The following is a 23,231-nucleotide window of genomic DNA, read 5'->3' on the forward strand; positions in this document are numbered from 1 at the left end:
CCGCTCAGGAATGAGATGCATTCTGTCTCCAAGAGATGAACGTACTTTGGTGCGAAAAGTGCAAATAAATCCCCGAACAACAGCAAAGGACCTTGTGAAGATGCTGGAGAAAACAGGTACAAAAGTATCAGTATCCATAGTAAAACGAGTCCTATATCGACATAACCTGAAAGCCCGCTCAGCAAGGAAGAAGCCACTGCTCCAAAACCGCCATAAAAAGCCAGACTACGGTTTGCACCTGCACATGGGGACAAAGATCGCACTTTTTGGAGAAATGTCCTCTAGTCTGATGAAACAAAAATAGAACTGTTTGGCCATAATGACCATCGTTATGTTTGGAGGAAAAAGGGGGAGGCTTGCAAGCCGAAGAACACCATCCCAACCGTGAAGCACGGGGGTGGCAGCAACATGTTGTGGGGGTGCTTTGCTGCAGGAGGGACTGGCGCGCTTCACAAAATAGATGGCAGCATGAGGGAGGGAAATTATGTGGATATATTGAAGCAACATCTCAAGACATCAATCAGGAAGTTAAAGCTTGGTCGCAAATGGGTCTTCCAAATGGACAATGACCCCACGCATACTTCCAAAGTTGTGTCAAAATGGCTTAAGGACAACAAAGTCAAGGTATTGGAGTTGCCATAACAAAGTCCTGACCTCAAGCCTACTGAACATTTGTGGGCAGAACTGAAAAAGTGTGTGCGAGCAAGGAGGCCTACAAACCTGACTCAGTTACACCAGCTCTGCCAGGAGGACTGGGCCAAAATTCACCCAACGTTTTGTGGGGAGCTTGTGGAAGGCTACCTGAAATGTTTGACCCAAGTTAAACAATGTGAAGGCAATGCTACCAAATACTAATTGAGTGTATGTAAACTTCAGACCCACTGGGAATGTGATGAAAGAAATAAAAGCTGAAATAAATCATTCTCTCTACAATTATTCTGACATCTCACATTCTTGAAATAAAGTGGTGATCCTCACTGACTTAAGACAAGGATTTCTTTACCAGGATTAAATGTCAGGAATTGTGAAAACTAAGGTGTATGTACACTTCCGACTTCAACTGTATTTACAATTTGGATGCTAATAGATTGCATTTAGTTCAAAGACAATACATACTAATTATAATCAGAAGATAATATTAACATGTAAATATGCTTGGTAAGAGAAAAATAAATAATAATTGCAGATTAAATATTTCTGCAATTGAAAACCCAATGTAGGTTACTACCCCTTTAAGAGCTAGTGTTGATTTTGTAACCTATCTTGTGATTATCACAAAATATTGTTGTCTTCTCACACTATTCATACCCCACAATCAAATAAACAGCATATGAAGCTCTTTTAGCCTATAGCTCACATATTGCAAACAAATAATCAGAAACATCTTGTCAGTACAAAACGCCACACATACTTTTTTTTCTCCACAGATCTGAATCATCATCTTCTCACTTTTGCAGAACCAATGAGAGGTGTTATGGCAAGGGAAACGGTGTTGCATAATGTCAAGCCAACCTGGAGACCTTTGTGTACATATTACCTTAAAAAAGTGAGCCGGACCTTGTAATTAAAGTGAACCGAACTCAGACCACCTCTTGCGATGGTCTCAGTTCGGTTCTCTTCAGGGGTTCTTTTAAGTGGTCTGAGTTCCTTTTGGAGTGTTCACACTGCACAACAAATTTGGGTTTACAAAAATTGTCTGAATGTGACCAAGTGTGAAAACATCCTAAAATGTGTGATATTGCTATTAAGACGCATTATTCACAATAGGATTAGCTAACATATTAGACTCATAGTACAATTGTGAGATGCTTAACTTTTTTTAATGATAGAGATATGTTAATTTCCATGCCACTTGAAGTCTTCTTTCTTTTTGTCTTAGACAATATTTGGAATATATTATCATTGTTCATTCTCATTGATAAAAAAAAAATCTACTAGGTCTCTTTCCCTCTAGCTGTTTCTGTTGCATCGTTATCCTCAGGTGCTCCCTTTGCGAAACATATAATTATCTCTCAGAGTTATTACAATAATAATATTGCAACAGTCCATTGTCGGTGTTACTTTGTGACTATTCTAAGGGTAACAGTTGATCAAATGACTGTATCCCTGTGTGTGTGTGTGTGTGTGTGTGTGTGTGTGTGTGTGTGTGTGTGTGTGTGTGTGTGTGTGTGTGTGTGTGTGTGTGTGTGTGTGTGTGTGTGTGTGTGTGTGTGTGTGTGTGTGTGTGATGTGAGCTTGGCTAGATGGTGAAGTAGTGGAATTGGCTACATGCTGTAACCTAGCTCATCAGAGTAGATCAATAGCGGGTTATGCACAGCAGTGGTTCCCTCACCACACTACACAGGTCAGTCAATATGTTGCTCTTTTCTTTGACATTGGATTGATTGGCAGGCTGTTATTCCTAAAACTGTTTTGTAACTAACCACAGAAATAGTGTTTAAACGTAGTGCAAGTAGTTTGACTTTGGATAGATTAGTGAAAACTGACCTTGAGAAATCCAGTGTTCTACTACAGAACATGGTGAAACAGACCAGTCTCCTTTTACTATGTTTCTAAATACCAAGGGTCTGTTCAGCTGGGTGAAACATTACAGCATGTGCACTTCTATCCAATGCGTTTCTCTCTGCAATATTCTGCATGTTTCAGCTAATTGAAATCACCCCAGGTTTGTTTAGTGTCCTTGCTGTGGGCTGTTTTCTAGTATCCTGGGTATTTATTTGTATTAAGCACAGGTCATTTTCTAACTCCATTAAAATATAGTAAGGTCTCTGTTAATTAATGTGGGCTCCTTGGCAAAAGACTGTTTGGTTTAACACCTACCCTACATTTACCAAAGGAAGACAATTGCCATGTCTGTTTGTTGGCTATAGGCTTCTGCCACTTGGTAAAGACTGTATATAACATATTATAAGCTGCATAATATGACATAATATGGGCTCGTAACATGCTTATAACAGTCTGCATCATTATAGGGCTCCATAATCAGCAGGGTAAAACCACTTTGAAGAGGCATATTACTTAGCTGTGACTTGCATTACTACTGAATGGAGGCTGTGATGAACAGCTTTGTAAATATCCCTGAAGAACCATTGGAGCTACTCAGTAATGCGCTAGTATATTTATTACATCAATAGTCAGTTTGGTATCAGACAGTACAGTATCATCAATTGTGAAAATTTGAACTACGGGCTCTCTAAATTGAATTTAGAGACAACATCACTCTTCCACTCTTCCTCTAAATGTTATAAGGTTAATGTAATCTAAATCATATCAAAGTTTATTGGTCACGTACACAGATTTGCAGGTGTTGTATGTAGCAGGTGCAGTGAAATGCTTACGTTACTAGTTCCAACAGTTCAGTCGAATGTCTAGCAAATACAATACTAATACACAAATAAAATAAAACAATGAACAACGAAATGTCAGAACAAGTCCAATTAACTCTCCACGTAGATATATTAGAGTGAGCAGTGTCAGAATCCAGAATATAAATATAAATACATGGTGTGTATAGACGGTATATAACTTGAAAAGAAAATGGTATGTACAGTAGCATGTATATTAGGGTGAGCTATGTGGAGAATAGCGTACACTATAGTGTACACTCTGTCCTAGTCTGCTGTGTGAGATGCCCCCAGAAGGACCTATATTGAGACTGCTGTCTTCTTGGGTTGCATACAAAGAAAGCAGAAAAGGTCCTCTTTAATGTGACAATTAAACATCATGTTTTATAATAGTTTGAAAGGAAATAATTGTACATTTCTCTCCACTAAGTCAACAAGCAATATAACAACAAATTGGGTTTGAACAGAACTCTAGTCAACCAAACAAGAAAACCTATCAAATGTTAACCAACGGCAGCTACTCTTTTTTGTCTCTCACACACAGTTACCCGAGTGTGGCTTCTATGGGATGTATGACAAGATCCTGCTGTTCCGCCACGACCCAGGCTCAGAGAACATCCTCCAGTTGGTGAAATGTGCTACAGACATCACAGAGGGAGACCTGGTTGAGGTGGTCCTGTCAGGTAAGACCAATGTTCACTACACAATACACACTACCTGGTTGAGGTGGTCCTGTCAGATAAGACTACAGTACACACTAGAATAGGGTTCTGTCCATTAGCCCAAAACGTAAGAAAATAAACTGAGATAGGGAGGAAATACCCAAACTTGACCAATAGGAAACATTTGTTTTGGTTTTCTGATGCAAAATGTTTCAAAACATTTTGTTACAGTTTCCCTAATGAAAATTATCCCTCCTTAGAAGGTTACGCATGGCACAACCTTATCTTCATCATTTAAAGTGGGACTTCTCAAGATGTAGATTTGAGTATGCAGCATGCTCCTGTTTGAGGGTGAGTTCTGTTCACCTGTGTTCTTTTTGCATATAGGCTACATTCATTTAACCTTTGTCCACAGTATATTAACGCATATCAATAATGCAGATCATATCACTGACACCTTACCGACCACCCAAGACCCACTTCAGTTTGCATACCGCCCCAACAGGTCCACAGATGACGCAATCGCCATCACACTGCACCCTGCCCTATCCCATCTGGACAAAAATAATATGTACTGTATGTAAGAATGCTGTTCATTGACTACAACTCAGCACCATAGTACCCTACAAGCTCATCATCAAGCTGGAGGCCCTGGGTCTCAACCCCTCCCTGTGCAACTGGGTCCTGGACTTTCTGACGGGCCGCACCCCACAATGGTGTCTGCTCAGCCCTCTCCTGTACTCCCTGTTCACCCACGACTGCACGGCCATGCACACCTTCAACTCAATCATCAAGTTTGCAGACGACACAACAGTAGTGGTCTTGATCACCAACAACAACGAGACGGCCTACAGGTGAGGGCATTCTGAGTGGGGTGTCAGGAAAACAAACTTTCACTCAACGTCAGCAAAACAAAGGAGATGATTGTGGACTTCAGGAAACAGCAGAGGGAGCACCCCCCTATCCACATCAATGGGACAGCAGTGGAGAAGGTGGAAAGTTTTAAGTTCCTTAGCATACACATCACAGACAAACTGAAATAGTCCACCCAACCTCAGGAGGCTGAAGAAATTTGGCTTGTCACCCAAAACCCTGACATACTTTTACAGATGCACAATCGAGAGCATCCTGTCGGCTGTATCACAGCCTGGTACGGCAACTGTACCGCCCACCACTTCAAGGCTCTCCAGAGGTGTAACGATCTGAGTGTAGTGGGTGAGAAGTCAGGTGCAGGAAGCAGAGAGTTCAGGGGAGTGCTATTTTAATGCACAAAGAAACGGCGAACATAAGCCAACCCCACGAAAACACAGGGCGTAATGAACAAACAAACGCCCCAAACAGGGGGACTTAAACTGTCCAGGAAAAAACACAAAAATGGGAAAACACGAAACCCATAGACGTGCACACAAGTACACCAAACAGACGGTCACAATAATTAATCCCGCACAAGGAACCAGGCGTGCCGGCTGACTAATAAAGCCTCACTACGATATTACCTAACTCAAAACAGGTGCACTCAATAAACACATAAGGAGGGGGAGGAAATAATCAGTGGCAGCTAGTAAGCCGGCGACGACCGCCGAGCGCCACCCGAACGGGAAGGGGAGTGTCCTTCGGTCGGAGTCGTGACAAGAGGGTGGTGCGTTCTGCACAACGCATCACCGGGGGCAAACTACCTGCCCTCCATGACACCTACAGCACCCGATGTCACAGGAAGGCCAAAAAGATCATCAAGGACAACAACAACCCGAGGCAGTGCCTGTTCACCCCCCTATCATCCAGAAGGCGAGGTCAGTACAGGTGCATCAAAGCTGGGACCGAGAGACTGAAAAACAGCTTCTATCTCAAGGCCATCAGACTGTTAAACAACCATCACTAACTCAGAGAGGCTGCTGCCTACATTGAGACCCAATCACTGGACACTTTAATAAATTGATCACTAGTCACTTTAAACAATGCCACTTTAATAATGTTTACATATCTTACATTACTCATATCACATGTATATACTGTAAATTATACCATCTTCCTCAACTTCTATGCCACTTGGCCATCGCTCATCCATATACTTATATGTACATATTCTCATTCATCCCTTTAGATTTGTGTGCATTAGGTAGTTGTTGGGGAATTGTTAGATTACTTGTTAGATATTACTGCACTGTTGGAACTAGAAGCACAAGCATTTCACTACACTGACATTAACATGTTCTAACCATGTGCATGTGACCAATAAAATTGGATTTGATCTGATTTCATTTGCAATTGAACATAGGCCTATTGCATTCACTGGTTCTATTCAGCTCTCCTTTCTGTCAGTTATGTAGCCTCTGGAATAGACCAGTTGACATAGGGAAGAGAGGTGAACTCTCATTTGAACCCTTGAGGTTGAATAACAGCAGAAATTGGTAGGTTCCTTTTGTTGTGTTCAAAATGCAGAACATGTTCAAGCTTCATACAGATTGTGAACAGAGTACAAAGCATCTCCATAATAGCAGCTTGAAAGGGAGGAGAGAGATGTTACCCAGAGTAATGGACTAATCAGACGACACAATGATAATAGTGAGGACATAATGTTACTATGAAATGGATTTACATGACATAAGCTTGTGTGTATTCAGTGTGCTTGGCTAATAGCTATATGGTTAAGTCAGTCAACACAACAGACAAGAACATGAATAATTGTCTGCATGACAAAATGCAGAACTATAGTGCATGTTGCTGCTGGCTGATGTAGCCTGCTATCAAAGATCATTTATCCACATATCCAGAGTGGCGCAGTGGTCTTAGGCGCAGCGGTCTTAGGCGCAGCGGTCTTAGGCGCAGCGGTCTTAGGCACTGCATCTCAGTGCAAGAGGTGTCACTACAGTCTCTGGTTCAAGTCCAGGCTGTATCACATCTGGCTGTGATTGAGAACCCCATAGGGGCACAATTGGCGCAGCGTCGTCCAGGGTTTGGCCAGGGTAGGTCATCATTGTAAGTAATAATTTGTTTTTAACGGACTTGCCTAGTTAAATAAATAATAATAAAAACTCTAGAAGGTTAGCTGCCAATCAGAACAAGTCAAGGTCTAGACATTTGGAGCTATCCCAATATGTACATTTACCAAAGACAGTAAGCTCTCAGATGCCCCTCTCTTGTGAAATAATATGGAAATAACAAAACAGTAAGTTGTCACACAAATTGTTGCTCATCTATGTGTGTCCAGTGATGTCCCTCCCCACTGGGCACCGATGTCTATTCTACGTTGTTTCAATTGAATTGAAATGACGTGGAAACAACATTGTGATTAGTGGGTTTGCTTTGTTTTGGCAGTGTTCTGCCCCTCTCCACCCGCTCCCCTTGTTGTGGAAAGTTTAAATGCCTCACCTGGTGAGAAATCAGGGGTGGGCTTATCTTAGCTCAGGAGTAGGACGTGATCCAAGTATCAATCTTGACACTGGTAAAGTGTTTTTCTAAACACTTGGCAGGTTTTCTCTTCCCCCTCTGTGTGTTACAGTATGGCAGGTCATTTAGTTGTGTCTGTGGTACAGCGACAGGGGAGACATGGGGTAGAACGACACCTCTGTTACCTTGGCTACACGCCTCACTGGGAAGGTGACGGCTCAGGTGATTTAGTGATTTACTCGCCCAGATGCACAGATTCTCATAGACATGCTCCCCGACATCTGTCATGACACTTTTTAATGACACACTCAACAGCTGATAGATCAGTGAGCACACTAAAAGAAACGCAGGGAAAACCTTACAACTGTCAGAAAGAAGAAGTGAAGACGAGACAGTCTGTGGTTATTAATTGTGGTCATTTCCACCAAGGTGGCTGATCTGAACAAAATGTGTCCTCTGTTGACTGTGGTGTGTTGACATGTGTTTCTGTGTCTGTTTCTGCATCAGCCAGGCAGCGCAAAGTGAATCACAACAGAGAACTGCATTGATTCTAATGTATAGCTATTGTGTTATGTTAGGGTCACGTGTTGTAAAGGTTCACATTGGTATGTCTTACTGCACGGGGATTTATTTGTGTACTACTTACTGTCTTTATTCAGTTAATCTCAGTTTATGCTCACACTCACATTTGAGATAAAAGATCAAAACAAGATATAACCTTCTTCTGTTCCTGAATCTTGATAAGTCTTAGAAGACATATGAGGGAAGACAGTGTGAGTGTGATCATGCTAAAATAGAGCAGCTGCTATAAACACTTCCCAACTTGACAGATCCAGTACACTTGAGCTCCATTGAACTCATCAATAAAATCATTCATTCCCTTCACAGATCATCACTTGGGTTAAATCTCCTACGTACAAGGAGAAATAAAAACGCTTATGGTTGGTAAATTAACATTACGGTATGGTACACTGCATCCCAGAGAGTTGTTTTCACCAGTCAGTCTTACTGTCAAAGATCTCCCAATTTGTGTTTCCTCGTTTGAGCTTTTCAACTTCTAGAGCAAGTTAATTAGTGTGAAGGTGGATATGATGCTAAAACCACTTTTTCTGTTGTCAGCATGAGGGTGCGAACAGCATACATTTGTTACGTTGGCGTAGGATGCTACTGGATGCGAGCAGTACACCATACTGTAAACATAAATATGGAAGAGAGGAAGAACCCAACTTGAACTCTGTCCTATGAGAATGATTTCTGCCCTGTTTGTACACTGAAATGTGGCACACTGTAACACTTTAGTGGAAGAGTCAAATGATCAATACTGTACCATACATGAATGTAGATACACTGTGTATGATGTGAGCAGTCTTTACCACCGCAGTAAAGTTTGTGTTCTTGTAGTATGCTGTACTAAGCAAGCCACTAGAACTACTAATTTGACATAGGAACAAATTTTGAAATGCAAATAAACATATTTAGATTAAGACTACCTAGACTCCACATTCACATACACACTAATTTTCTGAAGCATGTAATGACAGTTTACATGTTGTTAAACTTCCAAACATATATTGGCCTTTAAACAAAAGGCAAAACAATAATTTGAATAAACTGAAGCAGTTTACCCAGCAGAATGGCTAATCAGAATGTATTCTACTTGAGCGTGCTGAGACAAGCATGTTGGTGGGGAGATATGTGTGTTTGATGAGGCAGTCTACTCTCATGCTGTGCTCTCCACTCTATCCCATTGGCCCAATGCAGCCTAACTGTACCTACCAGCCAATCAGAAAATCACAACTCCATATGCAGCAAAAAGCCTTGGTTACCTCAACATGTACAAATACTGTACCAGGGAACGGCCATTCATTTTTAATCCATTGAAAACACGGTCCCACTACACTACTATTATATCACTATTCACAGAATACAACTCAGTTCTTGAGTACTGTTTAAATCTAGGAGTGTGAGGAAAATGTTGGAATTGAACCATTGACTATTGTTGTCGTTGTCGTTGTCCTGTTCTAGCCTCTGCCACAGTGGAGGACTTCCAGATCCGTCCCCATGGCTTGTTTGTCCACTCCTACCGGTCCCCTGCCTTCTGTGACCACTGTGGAGAGATGCTGTGGGGCCTGGTGAGACAGGGTCTTAAGTGTGAAGGTAGGTACTGTATAGAAGGAGCTCTGGGCTGCGTCTCAAGTGGCACCCTATTCCCCATATAGTGCACTACTTTTGACCAGAGCTCTGGTGAGAAGTAGTGCACTTTGTAGGGAATAGGGTACAATTTTGGACACCGCCGTGGACCTATTTCAAGAAATGTAATTAGGTTCCAGCCACTCTGACACCATTACATAACTTTCTAAGAGGGGATATTATCAGGGTACATTGGATACAGGCCACTCAGGTGTACTCTGGTCCGAAGAGGTCTCTTCAGGGTCCACGATGAGCAGCAAAGTCCCTGCTTGAAGAGTGTTGGGAAGAAGAAAACAATTTGTCTTCTGTCAGGCTGGAGGCAGTTGGAAAGTGGTTGGAAAGGTCGTGCATAGAGGGGATGAAGGTACACACAATAGCCTAACATGTATAAAAGTATTACATAATGTGGTGTCTGACTGGAATAGTGGCGAGCTCATGAAGGAAAGTTTCCCAAAGACAAAGTTTCAACAATCCATGAATGACTTGTTCCATTAGATGACTCCTACTTATACTGAACAAAAATATGAATGCAACATGCAACAATTTCAAAGATTTTACTGAGTTTCGGTTCATATAAGGAAATCAATAAATTTAAATAAATAAATTAAGCCCAAATCTATGGATTTCACTGTTGGTCACTGATACCTTAAAAAAAAGTAATGGCGTAGATCAGAAAACCTGTCAGTTTCTGGTGTGACCACCATTTGCCACATGCAGCGCGACACCTCTCTTCCACATAAAGTTGATCAGGCTGTTGATTGTGGCCTGAGGAATGTTGTTCCACTCATCTTCAATGGCTGTGCGAAGTTGCTGGATATTGGTGGGAACAAGCTGTCATCGCGTCAATCCAGAGCATACCCATACATGTTCAATGCGTGACATGTCTGGTGAGTATGCAGGCCGTGGAAGAACTGGAACATTTTCAGCTTACAAGAATTGTGTAGTGATCCTTGCGACATGGGGCCATGCATTATCATGCTGAAACATGAGGTGTTGGTGGCGGATGAATGGCACGACAATGGGCCACAGGATCTTGTCAGGGTATCTATATGCATTCAAATTGCCATCAATAAAATGCATTGTGTTTGTTGTCCATAGTTTATGTTCGTTGTCCGTAGCATAACCCCACCGCCACCATGGGGTATTCTGTTCACAACGTTGACATCAGCAAACCGCTCACCCACATGACGCCATACATACTGTCTGCCATCTGCTCGGTACAGTTGAAACCGGGATTCATCTGTGAAGAGCACACTTCTCCAGCGTACCAGTGGCCATTCAAGGTAAGCATTTGCCCATTGAAGTCGGTTATGACGCTGAACTGCAGTCAGGTCAAGACCCTAAGAACGACGAGAATGCAGATGAGATTCCCTGAGACTGTTTCTGACAGTTTATGCAGAAATTCTTTGGTTACGCAAACCCACTGATTCACCAACTGTCTGGGTGGTTGTTCTCAGATGACCCCGCAGGTGAAGAAGCCGGATGTGTGGGTCCTGGGCTGGCGTGGTTACACGTGGTCTGCAGTTTTGAGGCCGGTTGAATGTACTGCCAAATTCTCTAAAACAATGTTGGAGCTGGCTAATAGTAGATAAATTAACATTAAATTCTCTGGCATCAGTTCTGGTGGACATTCCTGCAGTCAGCATGCCAATTGCACGCTCCCTCAAAAACCTGAGACATCTATGGCAATGCACCTGTGTAATGATCATGCTGTTTAATCAGCTTCTTGATATGCCACACCTGTCAGATGGATGGATTACCTTGGCAAATAACAAATGTTCACTAACTGGAATGTCAACAAGTTTGTGCACCACATTTGAGAGAAATAAGCTTTCTGTGTGTATGAAACATTTATGGGGATCTTTTATTTCAGTTCATGAAACATGGGACCAACAGTTGACATGTTCCATTTATATTTTTGTTCAGTGTAGTTCCATAAAGACAGTCTCTCACAAGTTTGATGCAAGTATAAAAATGATCACGTTACACGTGAACTCACCTTTGCTCTGAAACCGTCTGTTTCTCTCCCCTGAAGGTTGTGGTCTGAACTATCACAAGCGCTGTGCCTTTAAAATCCCAAATAACTGCAGTGGTATCCGCAAGCGGAGGTTGTCCAATGTCTCTCTGACCGGCTTGACCACACTGACCACCACACGGTCCAATGAACCTTCGCCTTTCACCTCCGACGAGGCCTTACTGGTGAGTTTATCCTGGTTGCTGGTGAGTTTACCCTGGTTACTGGTGAGTTTACCCCTGAATACTGGTGAGTTTACCCGGGTTACTGGTGAGTTTACCTCTGGTTACTGGTGAGTTTATCCTGGTTACTGGTTAGTTTACCTCTGGTTACTGGTGAGTTTATCCTGGTTACTGGTGAGTTTATCCTGGTTACTGGTGAGTTTACCCTGGTTACTGGTGAGTTTACCCTGGTTACTGGTGAGTTTACCCCTGGTTACTGGTGAGTTTACCCTGGTTACTGGGGAGTTTTCCCCTTGTTACTGGGGAGTTTTCCCCTGGTTACTGGTGAGTTTACCCTGGTTACTGGTGAGTTTACCCCTGGTTACTGGTGAGTTTACCCTGGTTACTGGTGAGTTTTCCCCTGGTTACTGATGAGTCTACCCCTGTTTACTGGTGAGTTTACCCCTGGTTACTGGTGAGTCCGTGATTGACTGTAGACCCTGCCACATGCCTCTTGTGTCTGAGCCGTCGAATTGAGATTCTACTTTGTCTCTGTACTGACGCTTAGCTTGTTTGATAGCCTTGCGGAGGGAATAGCTGCACTGTTTGTATTCGGTCATGTTACCAGTCACCTTGCCCTGATTAAAAGCAGTGGTTCGCGCTTTCAGTTTCACGCGAATGCTGCCATTTGATTTGATTTGATTTGAGTTTACCCTGGTTACTGGTGAGTTTACCCCTGGTTACTGGTGAGTTTATCCCTGGTTACTGGTGAGTTTACCCCTGGTTACTGGTGAGTTTACCCTGGTTACTGGTGAGTTTACCCCTGGTTACTGGTGAGTTTACCCTGGTTACTGGTGAGTTTACCCTGGTTACTGGTGAGTTTTCCACTGGTTACTGGTGAGTTTTCCCTGGTTACTGATGAGTTTACCCTGGTTACTGGTGAGTTTTCCCTGGTTACTGGTGAGTTTTCCCCTGGTTACTGGTGAGTTTACCCTGGTTACTGGTGAGTTTACCCTGGTTACTGGTGAGTTTACCCTGGTTACTGGTGAGTTTTCCCCTGGTTACTGGTGAGTTTTCCCTGGTTACTGGTGAGTTTACCCTGGTTACTGGTGAGTTTTCCCTGGTTACTGGTGAGTTTTCCCCTGGTTACTGGTGAGTTTACCCTGGTTACTGGTGAGTTTTCCCTGGGTGAGTTTACCCTGGTTACTGGTGAGTTTTCCCTGGTTACTGGTGACCCTGGTTACTGGTGAGTTTACCCTGGTTACTGGTGAGTTTTCCCCTGGTTACTGGTGAGTTTTCCCTGGTTACTGATAAGTTTACCCTGGTTACTGGTGAGTTTTCCCTGGTTACTGGTGAGTTTTCCCCTGGTTACTGGTGAGTTTACCCCTGGTTACTGGTGAGTTTACCCTGGTTACTGATGAGTTTACCCTGGTTACTGGTGAGTTTACCCTGGTTACTGGTGAGTTTTCCCCTGGTTACTGGTGAGTTTACCCCTGGTTACTGGTGAGTTTACCCTGGTTACTGTGGGTCATCATGAAGAGCTACACACACACATGTGCATGCTCACACGGGCATGGATGGACGCACGGACCCAGGCACACACACACACAGACGCAGGCACACACACACACACCATAGATTACTACAGTACATGCCTACACATTCCCAACCTCTCAATGGCAAATTGTTGAATTATGATGAGTAGCATGTTCCTAATATAAAGGACCTGATGTGATTATGAAGGCCTTTGTGGCTGGTTGTTTTCATTATGAATTCTGTTGGAGCAGGTCTTTACTCCAGCAGCAGTCAGGCATGTGTGTGAATATTGTTATTGTTTAACTCTGATCTCTCTCTTCACCTCCTCCCTGTGTGTGTCCCTGTTCTCTCCTCGCTGCATGCTCAGTCTCCTGTCAGTCCCGGCATGGAGGTAGGTACCCCAATACCCTGCCCTCACGTATTTCAGTATCAATACGCCTATTATCACCAGAAGCACATCGCTGTTTCCCTGGTTTTTTTGTGTCATATGCCAAAATAAGACAAATAAGACAAAGAAAGGAGATTGAATAATATAATTTTAGCTTAGATTGTTGTTGCTTTTGATCTGTTACCTACCATGTGCCTTGCTCTGAGTGGGGCATCAGAGCAACACTTACTAGTCTACCCTGCTTACCCTCCACAGCAGAAGACACAGACAGACTTCTTTTCTGGCAGAGAGAGAAGGTCCTCTTCCTACATCGGCCGGCCTATAGAGTTAGACAAAATCCTCCTGTCCAAAGTTAAGGTCCCTCACACCCTCGTCATCCACTCCTACACACGCCCCACCGTCTGCCAGCACTGCAAGAAGCTACTCAAGGGCCTGTTCCGTCAGGGCCTGCAATGCAAAGGTACCGTAGGGGTTCAGAGAAACTTGAAATAATGAGAGAGGTTACCAGTGGTTGGTCGGAGGAGGTGGGCATGATAGTGAGTCACAAAGTACATACTGTAATACTGTGTGACTCACCTGTGGGCTTTCGCCAGCTCAATATTATTATGGTATTATTTTTGGAAAGCTCAATACTCTGTTGTCACAGAGTTGGCAAAGCTAACAGATGGCAGTTGTTTCTACCTCAAGCTTTCTTCGTGACATCTTAAAAACCTATTGTGGCCTGATTAATAGAGAGCCCTGTAACTTTATAATTACATGGTAATTGCAAATGCAGAAACAGTGTTGTGACTACCATAGACGTCATATAATTCACAGATGTACTGTAACTCTATGGTTACTACAGTGTACACAAGAATATGTCAATCGTTATTTGAATATGTTGGTAACCCATTGTATACAAGTGATTAACGCCCTCAACGCTGGTGTTAGGAGGAAATATTGGAACGGTTGGCCGGCCCTCGACTTAGTCTCGGGTGTAACACACTAGGCGTAGTGGGTGCGGAGTCAGGTGCAGGAGGCACTCTCCACGAAACTGGGAGTAATAAAACAAATGCCCAAAACAGGTAACTAAACAACACGCACTACCACACATCACACAGTGGGAAAAAGAACCAAGCCCACACAAAGAGCAAGCGGGCCTACCGGCTTAAATAGCCCAACTCAAAATGTAAACAAGAAACAGGTCAAACAAATCAGACAAAACCAACAGAAAATGGAAAAGGGATCGGTGGCAGTTAGTAGGCCGGTCACGACGACCGCCTAGCGCCACCCGAACAGGAAGAGGAGCCTCCTTCGGTAGGAGTCGTGCCAATGGGCTTAACAACACCCGTTCCAATAGTATATCCTCCAAACACCGGCTTCTCGGACATTATCACTTCAATAGAGTTGTACTTTATATATTCAGCAGAAAAGAGTGTGATAGTATCGTGTGTGAGACGGTTCATTAGGTACTCTAGCAGACAGATAAGGGTCTGTTTGTACTCACAGTGCTATTAGACAGGTTTCATATGGACAGGCCATCTCTCTCTCTTTCTCTCTCTTTCTCCTTTCTCTCCTTTCTCTCTCTCTCTCTCCTTTCTCTATCTTTCTCCTTCCCATCTTACACACTCTCTCACTCTCTCTGTTTCTCTCTCACGGTTACAGATTGCAAATTCAACTGTCATAAACGATGTGCGCCCAAAGTGCCAAACAACTGCCTTGGAGAAGTGTCTAAAACTGAAGGCAAGTTTCACTTTAGATAGTCATTTGCTTTAAGTGTGCCAGATTTTTCCTAGTAAGTGGTGGTCCATCTCATGTAGTTTCCAAGAAATGTCACAGGATTGAGATATTTTTCTTTCAATTCTGCAACATTTACTTCAGTTATGAGAGACTGTAGGAAGAGAATCATATATAGGACACCAGCTGAATTCTTGGAAGTACCAGAATATTCCTTGAAATATCAACAGAATTATGACTGTGAAATGATGTCACTGTTTTATTTAAAAATCTCTCCCACACTACCACTCTGATATTCTTTGTATTTTCCGCTTTTCGTTCCTTATTTCTTCTTTTAAAAAACAGGGTTTCTCTGTCATACTTCATTTTCTACTATTCTCTTTGTCTACACCTTGTGTGTTTCCACCTGTTGCTCCTCCTCCTCCAGATCTGCTGAGCTCAGGGGCGGAGTCTGATGTGGGGATTGGGGAGGGTTGTGACGACCACGACAGTGACATGAACAGTGGTCTGATGGATGACATGGAGGAGGCCATAGTGCCTGACTCGGGCCTGTTGGAGGCTTGCCATGGGGAATTGGGAGACCTCCATGACCCAGAGGATGACTGCAACAGGGCTATAAGGTGATTGACTGGGCCTGGGACTAGGACAGGGGGACCCCCAATGGCTATGGCTGTGGATATGTACAGTAGTCATAGGTCCTGTTAAAATATCTATTCTAGCGTACTGCTTAGAATGAAGCAATTTACCCCGGCTCAACCCTTACCCTACCCATAACCCTAGCCCTAGCTTCATGTCCACATTCCGGTTCAACCCTAAGCCTTAACCACAACCCTAACCCTAGCTTCATGCGGTTCAACCCTTACCCTACCCATAACCCTAACCCTAGCTTCATGTCCACATTCGGTTCAACCCTAAGCCTTAACCACAACCCTAACCCTAGCTTCATGCGGTTCAATAGCCTTAACCACAACCCTAACCCTAGCTTCATGTCCACATTCCGGTTCAACCCTAAGCCAACAACACTAACCCTAGCTTCATGTCCACACGGTTCAACCCTTACCCTACCCATAACCCTAGCCCTAGCTTCATGTCCACATTCGGTTCAACCCTAAGCCTTAACCACAACCCTAACCCTAGCTTCATGTCCACATTCCGGTTCAACCCTTAGCCTTAACCACAACCCTAACCCTAGCTTCATGTCCACATTCGGTTCAACCCTAAGCCTTAACCACAACACTAACCCTAGCTTCATGTCCACATTCCGGTTCAACCCTTACCCTACCCATAACCCTAGCCCTAGCTTCATGTCCACCGGTTCAACCCTAAGCCTTAACCACAACCCTAACCCTAGCTTCATGTCCACATTCCGGTTCAACCCTTAGCCTTAACCTCAACCCTAACCCTAGCTTCATGTCCACATTCCGGTTCAACCCTTAGCCTTAACCTCAACCCTAACCCTAGCTTCATGTCCACATTCGGTTCAACCCTTAGCCTTAACCTCAACCCTAACCCTAGCTTCATGTCCACATTCCGGTTCAACCCTAAGCCTTAACCACAACCCTAACCCTAGCTTCATGTCCACATTCCGGTTCAACCCTAAGCCTTAACCACAACCCTAACCCTAGCTTCATGTCCACATTCCGGTTACCCAACCCTTAGCCTTAACCGGTTCAACCCCCTAACCCTAGCCCTAGCTTCATGTCCACATTCCGGTTCAACCCTAAGCCTTAACCACAACCCTAACCCTAGCTTCATGTCCACATTCCGGTTCAACCCTAAGCCTTAACCACAACCCTAACCCTAGCTTCATGTCCACATTCCGGTTCAACCCTTACCCTTCCCATAACCCTAGCCCTAGCTTCATGTCCACATTCCGGTTCAACCCTAAGCCTTAACCACAACCCTAACCCTAGCTTCATGTCCACATTCCGGTTCAACCCTTAGCCTTAACCTCAACCCTAACCCTAGCTTCATGTCCACATTCCGGTTCAACCCTTAGCCTTAACCTCAACCCTAACCCTAGCTTCATGTCCACATTCTGGTTCAACCCTTAGTTAACCCTAGCTTCATGTCCACATTCCGGTTCAACCCTTAGCCTTAACCTCAACCCTAACCCTAGCTTCATGTCCACATTCCGGTTCAACCCTTAGCCTTAACCTCAACCCTAACCCTAGCTTCATGTCCACATTCCGGTTCAACCCTTAGCCTTAACCTCAACCCTAACCCTAGCTTCATGTCCACATTCCGGTTCAACCCTTAGCCTTAACCTCAACCCTAACCCTAGCTTCATGTCCACATTCCGGTTCAACCCTTAGTCTTAACCACAACCCTAACCCTAGCTTCATGTCCACATTCCTGTTTAACCCTTAGCCTTAACCTCAACCCTAACCCTAGCTTCATGTCCACATTCCGGTTCAACCCTTAGCCTTAACCACAACCCTAACCCTAGCTTCATGTCCACATTCCGGTTCAACCCTTAGCCTTAACCACAACCCTAACCCTAGCTTCATGTCCACATTCCGGTTCAACCCTTAGCCTTAACCACAACCCTAACCCTAGCTTCATGTCCACATTCCGGTTCAACCCTTAGCCTTAACCACAACCCTAACCCTAGCTTCATGTCCACATTCCGGTTCAACCCTTAGCCTTAACCTCAACCCTAACCCTAGCTTCATGTCCACATTCCGGTTCAACCCTTAGCCTTAACCTCAACCCTAACCCTAGCTTCATGTCCACATTCCGGTTCAACCCTTAGCCTTAACCTCAACCCTAACCCTAGCTTCATGTCCACATTCCGGTTCAACCCTTAGCCTTAACCTCAACCCTAACCCTAGCTTCATGTCCACATTCCGGTTCAACCCTTAGCCTTAACCACAACCCTAACCCTAGCTTCATGTCCACATTCCGGTTCAACCCTTAGCCTTAACCACAACCACAACCCTAACCATAGTTTCATATCCACATCCCAGTTCTAACCTAACCCTAACTTCATGTCCACACCTCAGCTCAACCCTGACCCAATCCGTAACCGTAACTGAGTCCTGAAGTTGAGAAGAAAAGCATTCACACGGCCAGAGTTTTTATGTTTGACTCCCTTCATTTCAAAGCCCATCTACTAGCAACAACATCCCACTTATGCGAGTGGTCCAGTCAGTCAAAAACACCAAGAGGAAAAGTAGCAATATCATGAAGGAAGGTTGGCTAGTGCACTTCAGCAGCAAAGACACTCTGGTAAGTCTGATTATATTAATGTATTTTTATCACACCAACTAATCAATCTGCTGTAGAGTGGCAAAATTCCATGATTTCTGGAAAACCTGCAAATTTTGGAAAATGTACTGAAAATTTGCAACAGTAATGTTCTGCCATTTTATAGACTTCATCATCTTTTCTGTGTTTTTTTGTAATGTTTTGTGTGTTTTGTGTAAGTTATTTTGTGAATGTATGTCTTTTAAATGTTAAATGTTGTTTTCATTTAGTCAAATCTGCTATGGGCACTGACCTATTGCATAATAGATGCTGTATGAGTAGATGGCAAACCCCCATTGCCAAGAGGGGGAACCCACCAGGAAAATATGTTATGTAGTCCCAGTCTGTGCAAGGCTCTCTATCTGTTTCCACTTCAGAGGAAAAGACACTACTGGAGGCTGGACAGCAAATGCATCACCCTTTTCCAGAATGACACAGGCAGCAAATACTACAAGGTAAGAAATCAATTGAAATGTTATATAGATTATTATGGGTGTAGGGTGAATGGAACCTAAGAACTGAAGTTAATGGACCAAGATTGATCAGATTGAAATATCATGTTTATATTGAAATGCAAGTGCTCTAACCACTGCTACTACAACAATCAATCAATTGTATTTCATAAAGCACTTTGTACAACAGCTGTTGTTTTTTTTACCTTTATTTTACTAGGCAAGTCAGTTAAGAACAAATTCTTATTTTCAATGACGGCCTAGGAACAGTGGGTTAACTGCCTGTTCAGGGGTAGAACAACAGATTTGTACCTTGTCAGCTCGGGGATTTGAACTTGTAACCTTCCAATTACTAGTCCAATGCTCTAACCACTAGGCTACCCTGCCGCCCCAAAGCACTTGACAGTAACCCGGCCTAGTCCCCAAACAGCAAAGAGCAATACCACCTCTGCTGTGTGGCAGGAAATTCCGTTGTCAGAGGTGTTGTCTCTGGACCCAGCGAAGACCTTCAACCTGCTGTCTGAGGGCTCAAACGCCCACTGCTTTGAGATCGCCACGGGCAGCCTGGTCTACTACGTAGGGGAGAACCTGGCGAGGCCGGAGGGCCCGGGGAGCATGTCGGCCCACAGCAGTATGCTGGTCAGCGGGGTCGGGCCGGATGTGGCCAGGATGTGGGAGATGGCCATCCAGCATGCCCTCATGCCGGCCATCTCTAAAGGACTGTCACACGGGTCACGTCACAGTGGCCACAGTAAGTATAAGCAGAGTTAATTGGATAGATGGACTCTTATAGAAATGAATGTCATTTTATTGAAGCAACCTTGTTTTACTCAGCACTAGGGTTGAAAAATTCTGGTAACGTTCCCAAAATTCCCAGGTTTTCCAGAAATCCTGCTTGGAAGATTCCTGGAATCAGGAGGGGAATAGGCAGGAAATCCTAAAGCCTCCAACCAGGATTTCTGGGAATTTGGGGAAAGTTACCAGAATTTTGTAACCCTACAGCATTAGGAAGGAACACTCTCAAGGTTATAATATGGAAGACTATTAACTCTTATGGAATACTCTTAACTCTTATGGAATACTCTTAACTCTTATGGAATACTCTTAACTCTTATGGAATACTCTTAACATTTCCCTTACACCAACAGAGGATGTTTCAATCAGTATTTCAGTGTCCAACTGCCAGATTCAAGAGAATGTGGTAAGTAGAATTTGGTCTCACGTTATTTGAACGACTTTGGGTATATTTTTATTTTCAGATTTAGTGACTATAATGTTGGTCATAATATATCTATATTATATATAATATTGCGGTAATAATATATTGCGGTTCATGCCTGCTCCTCTTGCATGGTTAGATAATTTTGTAGAAAAATAATAGACAAAAGACAGTCGACAACTTAACATTCCACAGACATGGATCCACTAAACGAGACATGACAGTGGCTGGGACTGTCCAACCGTCAACATAAAGAAAAAAGCTGAATGCGTGGTTAGATTTCTGAGGTGACATCATCTTCTAAGTAGCTCAAATGGAGATGATTTTGATTACCCACTCAGCCGAGCAGTTGCCATAGCTACTCTCGATAATTAGTCACAGTACCACTGGTTATAATTATATTTCTGGGTAATTCTTCCAGTCGTGTATGAGATTAGTGGGTATTAAGTTGTCATGTGAGAAGAGATAAAAATGGTTGTAGACAAACCAAAAACTAAATATTTGTGACAGTATACATATTTAAACCCATTGACTGGATTTTCACACCTACAGGATATCAGCTCAGTGTATCAGATATTCCCGGATGAAGTCCTTGGATCGGGCCAATTTGGGATTGTTTATGGAGGTGATGCATTTGTACCTCCTTGTCACACTGATAACCTGGCAAAAAAAGTGTTCACTTGATTGCACGAGGGACACAGCCTTTTATAACAATTCTCTCCTGATCTCATGCCAGAAAAATATTTGCATGACCAAGAAGGTGTTTATTATATTGTGAAATAATGCAGTACATTGTTAAAAGGTGTTCATCAGATCAATTTTTATCTTTTGAAAAAGTATTTGAGAGAAGTAAAGCCTGTTTAAATCTGTAACCTGCCATTGATTTGTCCATAATATAATGTCTCCATACTACAGGAAAGCACCGAAAAACTGGCCGGGATGTAGCAATTAAGATCATTGACAAGTTACGCTTCCCCACCAAGCAGGAGAGCCAGCTACGCAATGAGGTCGCCATCCTTCAGGTAAACACACCAGTACGCGTGGTCCTGTGTGCTCCTATGAAACACACACTATTAGAACCTTTTTCTCAGATGTTGCCAGACACACGTTATGATGAACACATGAGAGGAAAAACAACAGAACTAAAGACAAAAATAGAGATGTTGTCTCAGGAGGTAAATAATGAAGTTATTATCATGACAACACCGTGGGTGTTTGGAGAGCCTGTTGAGCTCTCTGCCTGCTTCCTTTAAAAGGCTCCTGTGTTTCTGTTTTTACTTCCTAGAACCTGCACCACCCTGGGGTAGTGAACCTGGAGTGCATGTTTGAGACGCCGGAGCGCGTCTTCGTTGTCATGGAGAAGCTCCACGGAGACATGCTGGAGATGATCCTGTCCAGTGAGAAGGGGAGGCTGCCTGAACGCATCACCAAGTTCTTCGTCTCACAGGTAACCCTGGCTGACAAGCGTTGTCGCTCACAGACAATGGACGGATGTGCTGTAGCAGTGCCACACACCTCCTTTTACTGTGACACTCACATACTGTATACTGTATAGAAACACAGTCAGTGAAGTAAAAGGTTTACAGGTATGCTTATGTATTTTTCTGATAATAATATTATAATATTTGTTTAATCACGTGTTGTTGCACTTTTCACTATGATATGCAATGTATTAGTTGCTCTTTGCTGTAGTCAAATGACCTAGTGGCCTCATGGCTGGAATGTTATTCATATTTTTAAACATGATTTGTTTTTAAACGCAGAAAATCTGGTGTTTCTATGTCAAACAAATATTTTTGTTATATTTCAGACTTCTGTGATGTATATAGTGTAATATTAGGATGCAAACTCTCAATGTAATAGATTTCAACTCTATATCTGACATGGTACAGGTGTCTTCTTTTTTTAAAGCCCATAACCATGTGTTTTAGTTGTATGCTTTTGTTTAAAAGTAGATTTGTTTAAGACTACCAAGAAACAGTCAGTGTGAACCTGATTTAGCTCATTTCAGTAATGTTTGACAGTATATAAATGCAAATGACCAGATTATATTAAATGTTTTAATCATCCCTAATTAAAGTAATCATTCAACGTGTACAAATCATTCATTTCAAATATTTTTCAGATTCTTCAGGCTCTTCGTCATCTCCACTTCAAGAATATCGTCCACTGTGACCTCAAACCAGAAAACGTTTTACTGGCGTCCGCAGACGCTTTTCCACAAGTAGGAAAACCTCCAGCTCATCCTCCAAACAAGCCAAAACAGAAACATCAATTTCAAAGACATAAACAGACATTCATCTATCAGTCTACTCTAAGATAATGTGGATGATTATGGAAACTGCACGCTCAGTGTCTCTACAATGTTCTATGTCTCTTGATTTTAATGATACACTCCCAATTATACTGCCCTTCTCTCCATAGCCATAGCCCAGTACTGCTCTGTCTGTACTGTACTATGAGTCACTGTCTTAGGCATGGCCAGGCATTGGATGGGTGTTAAACAAATTGCATTTGTGTTATTTACAACAAATATTTTCTGAAAGGGAAGAAAGAGAGTCCGTTCTTATATATCTGTATTTCATTTCCCCAAATATGCTCTGGCAACATCACTGGCGTCATTATAGTGCTGAGAACTGACATCCTCTGGCAACATCACTGGCGTCATTATAGTGCTGAGAACTGACATCCTCTGGCAACATCACTGGCGTCATTATAGTGCTGAGAACTGACATCCTCTGGCAACATCACTGGCGTCATTATAGTGCTGAGAACTGACATCCTCTGGCAACATCACTGGCGTCATTATAGTGCTGAGAACTGACATCCTCTGGCAACATCACTGGCGTCATTATAGTGCTGAGAACTGACATCCTCTGGCAACATCACTGGCGTCATTATAGTGCTGAGAAC

The 23,231-nt window shown here is 43.2% G+C and overlaps 1 protein-coding gene across 1 annotated transcript in view; it reads left to right on the forward strand.

Moving 5' to 3' along the window:
* The window catches only part of LOC118372355 (serine/threonine-protein kinase D1-like), a 50,918-nt gene that overhangs the window by 19,437 nt on the left and 8,250 nt on the right, over nt 1–23,231 (forward strand). The window contains exons 2-16 of the mRNA XM_035758208.2: nt 3,889–4,027; nt 9,419–9,550; nt 11,619–11,782; nt 13,662–13,685; nt 13,938–14,142; nt 15,327–15,404; nt 15,826–16,018; nt 18,506–18,629; nt 19,025–19,102; nt 19,562–19,850; nt 20,248–20,300; nt 20,871–20,943; nt 21,234–21,340; nt 21,604–21,765; nt 22,444–22,542. Coding sequence (XP_035614101.2) covers nt 3,889–4,027; nt 9,419–9,550; nt 11,619–11,782; nt 13,662–13,685; nt 13,938–14,142; nt 15,327–15,404; nt 15,826–16,018; nt 18,506–18,629; nt 19,025–19,102; nt 19,562–19,850; nt 20,248–20,300; nt 20,871–20,943; nt 21,234–21,340; nt 21,604–21,765; nt 22,444–22,542 — 1,920 coding nt within the window. The remainder of the gene's footprint in view (nt 1–3,888; nt 4,028–9,418; nt 9,551–11,618; nt 11,783–13,661; nt 13,686–13,937; nt 14,143–15,326; nt 15,405–15,825; nt 16,019–18,505; nt 18,630–19,024; nt 19,103–19,561; nt 19,851–20,247; nt 20,301–20,870; nt 20,944–21,233; nt 21,341–21,603; nt 21,766–22,443; nt 22,543–23,231) is intronic.

The sequence above is a fragment of the Oncorhynchus keta genome, chromosome 35 (genome assembly GCF_023373465.1).
Source record: "Oncorhynchus keta strain PuntledgeMale-10-30-2019 chromosome 35, Oket_V2, whole genome shotgun sequence".
NCBI classification, from domain to species: domain Eukaryota; kingdom Metazoa; phylum Chordata; class Actinopteri; order Salmoniformes; family Salmonidae; genus Oncorhynchus; species Oncorhynchus keta.